We start from the raw sequence: 9,077 nt of genomic DNA, 5'->3' as shown, positions 1-9,077 counted from the left end.
TGTCATACCTTGAAGCATGCAGCGGTACGCGGACTCAGAGATGGCGTAAATGTGTGGCGGCATCTCATGCCTCTTCTTCCCTCTGTACATCTCTATGATGTTCTCTGAGTAGATGGGCAGGTTCTTGTAGGGGTTGATGACCACGCAGAAAAGGCCGGAGTATGTCTGTAATTAAAGACACACAACAAGGAAAAAAAAAACATCAGAAATTAATACACATCGACGCCGCAGCTCAAAGTTAGAATCACAATACATTTACAAAGTATTAAAATATGTAAATATGTCATGAATATTCCTAGAATTCTGCCTGAAGCGGGAAAATCAGGTCTCAGTGGAACTGTAAATGGATATAAACACAATATGCAAAGCATCAATGTCTTTGAGATTAAAAGGAGCGTGCACATTTCAAGCTGTGTAAATCATCTGGCCTGCATTGTGTCACGGCAGTAAGACTTTTCATTACCCACTTTTTAGGAGCTTACATCATCATAGTGGGCACGCAACACAGTGATAGACACAGAGCAGACTGTTAAGAGTGTCAGACACATTTGAGGGAATGGCGACTTAATGAAACACTGAACAGGCACCGCTTTGTGGAGCAACAAAAGACCCCGAGAGTCCTAATGAGAGCCTTTAAATCTAAAACAGCAAATGAAGTCAATAAAGACATTTATGCATATTATAAAGACTCGTGTTGCAGCAAATAGCATGCGGTGCAAACATTTAGCCTAGTTTCTGACTTGTGGTGTTGCATTTGGCTGCGTAATTAGCCTGACAATCTCTCCCTAGAGAGAGTGTGTGGTATGAAGGCTTCTCAGCTATGCTGTAGGCTGAATCGACCCGGCAGCGAGCAGCCGGGAATGAGAGAGGCCCTGGTGGGGCAATGGCTCTCATTCTGCAGATGCTATAGGGGCTTTGCATTCCGCCTATAGATGATACAGAGAAAGAGGTGCTTACCAGGAGTATGACCTTCATCATTGGCATTTTGGGCTTATTCTAGGGGCCTCACCTCTGTGTACCTCACACAAAGGTGAGCATACAGCACATACCTACAGAATGTAAAGCTCATAAACAGCTGCACGCATATGTGTACAAACATGCAGAGCGATATGGTTTAGAAAAAAACCTGAACAACTTAAAAAAAAACAGGATGACAGAGAAAAAGAAGAAGAAGCAAAATCTGGGAAAAGTTCTGTAATGAAGCTCAAATTCTTTTCAGGAGTTGGCGCCTCCTTTACTGCCAACATGGCAATTGAGTTAATAAATAAAAAAAACACATGTTCTCTACGAACTGCCATCTGTAATAAATAACTGAACCTCTGTTTTAAAGAGCTTTAATTATTTAGAGAGCTATTTATTCTGTCACTTCTGCTGCCAGTAAACGGCAACCCAGTATGATATAGTACGACCAGAAACCAAAGACGCAGTATTCAGAAAAACCGTGTCCTACACTGAACCTTTTATATCAAACATCAAGACATCTGCTTCATAATTAAAACTGCATTCGAGGCCGAGTGAGGCTCTGAGACACGAGTGACTCAGCAGCCATAGGTTCACAAAGGGGCCCCAGAGAGCCGGCAGCATACTGTAGCCGTTACGTAACGGCTCAGTTCGGGCCCTCAGTCAGCACCGAGCTACTGATGCTGCACTGCTGATACAGACAAACAGGCCCAGAAAAAAGGGAGGTGGTGAGGGAGAGAGAGGCAGACAGAAACGAAGAGCGGAGCAATGATCCAGCTGACAGAGCTCCCAGAGGTCCAATCCGAGCGAGAAGCAGAGGCGTAACAAACACCGAACCGTGTTCTCAGCTTTTCTGCAAACTGCTCCCCACCTGAGAGGAGGCGAGAGACGGCCTGCTGAAACTCGAACTCTCCACTCTCCTTTTCGAGGCTAATGAAAAATTAATTCCCCCGTATCTGAAAACGGGAGCCGCTATAAATAGGGGGTCTGTTGTGTTGTCTCAGTTCGTCCGATGCAGCAGCAGCAGCAGCAGCATGCAGAGAGACATCCGAACTGTTCAGGTGTCGATGGGGACTGTCCCAGACGTCCAGAGCGCTCAAGCTGGAACTGCATTTTGCTGAATCATGTCAGTGTATGCATGATTTATTGTGTTAAAGCTGCACAAAGCATTTAAAATTATAGTTTCCGCTTGAATAAAGTTGATTTTGTGCATCAGTTTTAGGATTTATGTCTCTTAAATGTTTGTGAAACTTATTGTGATCTTTAAATATACAAACCAAGGGTGCATTCGAGGTATTTTTATTCAGGACAAAGTTAAAAAATCATATAATCCCCGACAACCACCTAAAATGATCCTTAAAATCAAACAGAAACAACAAGTACTCTACATGCTTATTACAGCAAAGCCGTTGCTTCCGCGCAAGTAATTATTGTGAAAAATCCTGCAGGATCAACGCTGTATAAAGAACATCTACTGCCACTGTTGCCAGCAAGCAGAGCGTACAACCAGCTCGACGCCGCCGCCGCCTGCCAAACACCCCTGCCTGGCCCAGTGCAGGAAAGAGAAGGTGATATTTCCACTGTGAAACCAGATCCAGGGGAGGGGATGCCGTGGCCTAGTAACAGCTGAGCAACACACAGGCAACAGCAGACACAACAGCCGACCCCATCTGCCACCCCTGATCAGTCAGGCAGCATGCCTGCGTTGACGTACCGCCCTCCGGTCTGCGGGCTGGAGAGGGCATTCTGGGTGCAGAGGGCGCCTCGCTGTCATTGATCTGTGTGGAGTGCGGGGAGACTTTGACCATTTCCCCCCCGACGGCGCTTCGCTCCACCGATTTCATAACGAAGCTAACAAATACCTCAGACTTGGCTCCTGAAATGTGACTGAGATGGAGGGGATCAAATCACTTTAACAGCAGCAGAGCGACTGGGTAGCTAATGGCTAATCAGACCTATGCTACAGGCCACTAACAATGCAATCAGCTGCAATACATGTTCATCTGAAAAAGTATGGGGTACTTTTGTATAACATCATGGAGACATGAAAAAGCCAACATCCTGCAGGAATCCACATCTGACTCTTATTTACAGGGATATGAGGACGAGCATGACTTTTTTCTTCTTGTGCTGCTTTACCTGTTGCCCTGCAGCAGAGCCAGCATTAGACAAAAGAACACATCCTGAGTAGGGAAATTAGTTTGGCTAGCACACATCTAACCCTGGAGTTACAGGAATATTTGAAATGCCATTTAAAAGCCAGGATGCACAAAGCGGTCAGAATGCATGCAAGAAAAGAAAGAAAGACAGACAGAAAGTCCATGTCAGGACAAGCGGGGAAGAGGGGGAGTGTGGGAAAACGAACGGACTTGGTGAAGACAGGACCGACAGCGAGCAGCGGCGGCAGAGCTGAAGTGGGCGGCAGGAGACAGACAGACGGACGGTCTTTTTTGCCATGGAAGAATGCTGAGGCTTTCTGACAGCTGAGGCTTATCTAACAACACAAAGGGCCGCTTGTAGCCCCGTCGCTAGTGTGGCGATGCCTGGTGTGCAAGCGCTGCGGCTAGCCTCTGACTCACCACCTTACAGATAGAAAGCTGCTACGATAAATGAGTCGGCTCCACGGGCTGCCCGACTTCACACGGATGGGAAAAGGGTCACACAAAGAGGCAGCATGGGGCAGAAAAATCACACACAGGCCAGGGGGGCTTTAATGACCAGTAAAGGTGTGCGATTGCAATTAATAGAAAAGCTGTGGATCAGACTTTTGCTGATATAACCAGAGATATTGGATGTTGAAGTAGCAATAAGTAGGATTGTTTTTTTTGTTCCTGCAGATCAAAATGCATTTTGAAAGGCTGAACAATAGATGGCGAAAGATATATCACAACAAATTTCAGCTGTGTAGGCTTGTTGGGATCGACTATGATGGTTCTGTCTGACAGTGATTCCAATCATAAGTAAACAAAGAGGTCGAGAACCAATATTTGCAATTTTTATGGTAAAAATTCAAATCTTAGTGTCAAATTATCGATAACGCAAACTCCAATCCAACAATTCAATGAGTTTTCTTTGGTATTTAAAGTCTTACATGTGTTGAATCAGAGGGGAACCGTTCAACATTCATCTCTCGGTGCTGGTAGGGTAAAGTAGCATGAGGTTCGACCCCTATTGTCAAGCAAGAGGCATCAAACCTGTGATAATCAACCCAACTGTACTTTCCATGCTGCATGAGACAGTCAGAAAACACAGCTAGAATCTGCTGGTCTCTATATTTAAAACGCACTTATTAGCTTCTTCTAATTACAAAGGAACAAAGAGTATAAAGCCCCCTTTTTATATCTGAAAATGAGTTTTTGAGCTATGGACTACAGTTTGCCCTGTAAAGCCAAACCCATAAAAAGATCTCATAGGTTTACAGAAAGAATTGCCTCGGACCGGCCTGCGATGATCACGATATGACTCGGTTATAGAAGTCTTCCTAATAAGCTCACTTAAGGCTGGCGGCCTGGGGGAGGCTTTATATTATGTCTGCAGCAGATGTAGCGCAGCTCTGGGGGGGTTTCTCAAATAAACTGGAAAAGGTTTAGAACTTAGGGGGTTTCTTCTTCTGAGAGCGAGCTGAACGGGGAAAATTCTCTTCCGGATAGAAAACCAACACGGCCAGACACATGTTTTCAATTTCTGTCAGGCAAGGAGACAATTAACAAACTCCAAAGCCAACTCTTAACCCAAGAAAAAAAAAGTCAAGTAAAAGAAACCATGACACTATGGTATTAGAAAGAAATCGAAGAGGAACATGGTAGAGAGCAAATAAATCCAATCCATATGGGGAAAGATGTTTTCTTCCATTTCACTGTTCACGAATTAACATTTTACCTTCACACTTGAAATGTGCTGCACGAACAAACGGCGACTTCATCAGAGAGTCTTGTCTTGAGAGGAGGATAATTGACAAACGACTCGGCCCGCAGTCCCCGAACCGGAGTCTCTCAGGTGATAAGTAACCCATATTCTATTCCTGGAAAACATGTCACTAAATGGGTCGAGATCACAGAGCAGCTCTGTGAAATTAGATTATGGGGACGGAAGCAATGCAGCAGCTCTGCAAACTTTGGCCACGAATAAAATCAGATGCGCAAAATAAATATTAGGAGATACGACAAAGAACGCATCTTAATGCCCCCGATGACATTTCTACAGCCTCAAAAACCGGTTTCTTTATCATTATTCTTCTGCAGAATCAGGCTCTGGTTCAAACGTGCGACTGAATTCCTCTAACAGTAATTAATATTGGTAATTAGAGCAGTTTTACAGTGTTTGAACAGAGTCGTAGGTGAGCTGGGGTGCTCAAGCTGCAGTGGTGAGAGGCGGGGACTTACTAGATTTACATCTAGGCCATTTTTTGCCTTGAAAGAATTATTTTCACAGATCAAAAACAATAAATATGTAACTTCAATTACTTTAATTAATGAACATGGGGGGACTTTAAAACGCCTACATGCGTTCGCCGTGTAGTTTGGGTTATAAGTAGTAGAATATTAAAACATCTCTGTTGCTTTAAAACACTTTATGTGCAAACAGCTTCGCTAAAACTACTTAGAGTAAATTAATCTCTAACTTTTATAGTAAACCATTAATGGGTTCTTCGATTGCAGCTTCTTTAATTCTAATATTTTCTGGTTCCTTTTCTCCTCTGTGACAGCTAACTGAGGATCTTTGGATTTCAGATACAAGAAAGCATTTCAGGACGTCATCTTGGGCTTTCAGAGACGCTGCATTTTACAAATGAAACAACTATCAATCGATTAATGAAGAAAATAATCAACAGATTACTCAAAGTTAGCCCTAGTGTGTGTGTCACCAGGACTTTGAAGCCAAAACAAAAGGTGACAAACTAACACACTGTTCCCTCCCACTTTGTGTTTAGTTCTACACAGTAGGACCGCCACAGAGGGGTCAGGCCATGTCTGTGATCAAACAAGGCCCACCAGTAGGAGGACGGGGACAGGACAAACAAACCGAAACCAGCAGTGTTTATGGAGGAGGTCTGCCTGTAGCCGAGGTAAGAGAGAAACCATGGGGGGGAGGTAACAATCTGTAACCCAGAGGCACTGAGGAGGAGAGATCTGGAAATGGTTAAAAGACTCCAGAGATCTGTCAGTCATTCTGTGTGCATTGATGTATATGTGTGGGTATGCTTCTGTGGTCAGGAGTCATTCAGGAAAGTCCAAAAAGCTCAATCTTCCCCAAACAAAGACCGACAAATATCAGATCTCACTTTCACAGAAGAGCGCAAAAGACAGATGGCTAAAAATTAAACAACTGCATGCATGCTGGTGAAATACTATCCATGATGTTGTAATTAACCTGGAAACCGTGCAAACCAGAGGATCTCTGACTTCTAAGGTTAATCATTCTCAACTGTGGAGATGCATAACTGCTATGAAAACAGGTTCTGAAGGCTCCAGGTCTCAGCCACTCACATATATGAGGCCGGAGTAGTAGCGGTCCTTCAGGTTGTGCAGCACGGACGCCTCGTTCAGGCAGGTGAGCTCGGCCATGTCCTCCACCTTGCTGAACTTGGGCGGGTTCATCTTCTGGATGTCGTCCTTGTTGATGACCACCTTCTTACCGTTCTCCGCCAGCTCCACCAACACCTCCTCGCCACGCTCTTCCCGGATGCTGGCCGCCTCAAAGCCATGGCGCTCGGAGGGGACCCACACCAGCTTCTTGGCCGTCCAGTCGGCCTGTGTGGCTGGGTTGTAAACCACAGCCCGGTCCACAAACAGGTACCGCTCTGGGTCCTCTTGCCCACTCCGATGAGACATCTTATCTAGGATTTACCAGAGCAACGTGGCCACCTAGAACAGACGGCGTAGAGTTAGCAACTGAGATATTACACGTAGGCTACATATTGTCATGGCGAGGAGTCTCGTTAATGCCTTTTAGATCTCACCCTCTGTGATCAATACAAACTCAATCAAGGGTGACGGCTTTTATCTTCACTTCATCATGACTAGAGTATTTTATGGCCACCGACTCAAGTCTGGTCCAACCAAAATTGACGCCTAATAGACGGCTTCACTCATAAAACTGGACTTCCATCCGGTACCCACTATTGCTTGGAGGAAGTTTATCCCAGAAACTTTTCTCGATAGCTGTCGTCCCCATGAGGATGGAGTTTACCAACACAACCACCCGTCATTCAACCAAATACAATCATGTTGAGTATTTTAACAGATTTTGCAGCAATTTAATAAAATGCAACTGTTTTATATGTAAATAAAGATTGTGTTCGTAGGTGTTTTTAGTAGTTAAAATTCAGATTACACGCTGATGCTCTTTCACAGACTTTTCAAAGACTGTAAGGATGAAACATACTTTGAAAAGATTGGGAATTAAGCGGTACAAACTGCCAGACAGTGAAGACTGACCCAGAATCTGCAGCCAAAACTAAGAAACTGAAGGTTTGATGGACGCAGTGTTGGTCAGAGTAGTTATCTAATGAGATTTTTAACTTTTAATCAATTGAGGACCACGTAACACAGCTTGATGTGAATCCTCTTGTGATAATGATGACTGAGTAACGAAAAATAAAAGAATATTGAGCAGGGACTTGATGAAAAAAGGGCAAATTAGTGCCACCTCAATGTGGGTACTGGTCTCCATCTAGATGGTGCACCTTATACATGACAAGACATTATAACAGAATGACATGAATGGAATGGGGGATAAAAGAGAGGGCTTGGGGATGAAATAAAGAACTTATATCGCATGTTTCTGAGCCAGACTTCCCCACTAAACCTGACATTCTCCATGACTTCTCAGTGAGCCGCATACTGCGCAGCTCCACCACCTCCGACGGGACGGAGCGCCGTCGTGATGATGGCTCATACATCAAGTCCCGGACACCTCCTCTTGTGTAGGGGGGGAAATAACCCACTTTAACGCCTCATTCGCACATTAAAAACTCGCTCCCGAAGTCCCCGCTTACATATAGGAGGCTAACAAGGCGCGGTATTGAAGCTGCGCAAGAGCTAGCTAATGTAAAGTATGATTAACATTAGCTTAAAAAAAAGTAGCATCCGGAGGGGCGACCGTTAGGACAACAAACAGCACCGAGAGGGTGATGTGTGCCTTTTATTAACGAATAAAACTGGGCAGTTTGACACGTATACGTAGCGGTTAATGTTGTATAATGAGTTCAAGTGGTGCCTCGTTAACATTTAATTGAAATAAAGGAGGGCATCAATATTTAAAGTTCAGAGGCTTTAAAAAAAATAAAATAAAATTTTAAAAAAAAGTTAAACTTTCCAGTCTAACAGTCATCATTCATCTCCATCACTCCCTCACCATTAATAAAAAAAATTAAAAAATTAAATTAAAAAAAAAAAACAACTCACCTGGTGTCGTGAGAGGAAGACGCAGCAGCAGCAGCAGCAGCAGCGGCGGCGGTCGGATCCTGGTTCACCAAACAGCTCCCCCTCTAACCCTGTACGCAACTAGCTGCCACACACACACACAATTGAAATGCAGGCATGTATCTGTGCTTCGGGTATGCACCACCACGGGCACTGTGCCGCCTCCGAACGCTGGGGCCCCTCCTAAACCCGAGCACACTGGACCGCCGCCGCCTCCGCCGCTGCTCCCCGCCTACGACGCACGTAGAAGCGGATCGCGCAGATCGATAACGCCGCAGCCGTCACGCACCGGGACGCGTCACCCCGAGGTTGTTTTTTCGCTGATGCGTGCGGGAACGCTTCCTGATTCATTAATAAGGACGGTGATTTACATTTTTTTTCTCACCCCCCTCGGGACGCTGCGCTCTTTACATCTATCCCACAAATATCTAGGCGGCGCGCACACCCACCGCATGCAGCCGGCACACAATTGGACTCTCACTTTGCGGTCTTTCGCTCCCCCTTTCCATCATTGGCTGGAAAAAACCAACCCCCCAATTTGATGCAAACCAATCACACGCATAAAAATAAAGAAATGCAACTGTTGCATGTCCTCATTGCACAAAACATCCAACATAACTTGCATCAGCACCTCTATAGTTGACATATGGAGTTTCTAATGAGCAATCAAGCATCTTAATCGCTGCCACAAAA

The 9,077-nt window shown here is 44.9% G+C and overlaps 1 protein-coding gene across 1 annotated transcript in view; it reads right to left on the bottom strand.

Moving 5' to 3' along the window:
- The window catches only part of LOC103359295 (myosin-10), a 57,870-nt gene extending 49,336 nt beyond the window's left edge, over nucleotides 1-8,534 (bottom strand). Inside the window, exons 1-3 of the mRNA XM_008284555.1 lie at nucleotides 8,367-8,534; nucleotides 6,447-6,824; nucleotides 9-165 (exon numbers count right to left, since the gene is read on the bottom strand). Coding sequence (XP_008282777.1) covers nucleotides 9-165; nucleotides 6,447-6,791 — 502 coding nt within the window. The 5' untranslated portion in view covers nucleotides 6,792-6,824; nucleotides 8,367-8,534. The remainder of the gene's footprint in view (nucleotides 1-8; nucleotides 166-6,446; nucleotides 6,825-8,366) is intronic.
- Nucleotides 8,535-9,077: the final 543 nt, after the last annotated feature.

The sequence above is a fragment of the Stegastes partitus genome, unplaced genomic scaffold (genome assembly GCF_000690725.1).
Source record: "Stegastes partitus isolate 25-593 unplaced genomic scaffold, Stegastes_partitus-1.0.2 Scaffold363, whole genome shotgun sequence".
NCBI lineage: Eukaryota > Metazoa > Chordata > Actinopteri > Pomacentridae > Stegastes > Stegastes partitus.
This window is presented reverse-complemented; position numbering and strand designations above follow the sequence as displayed.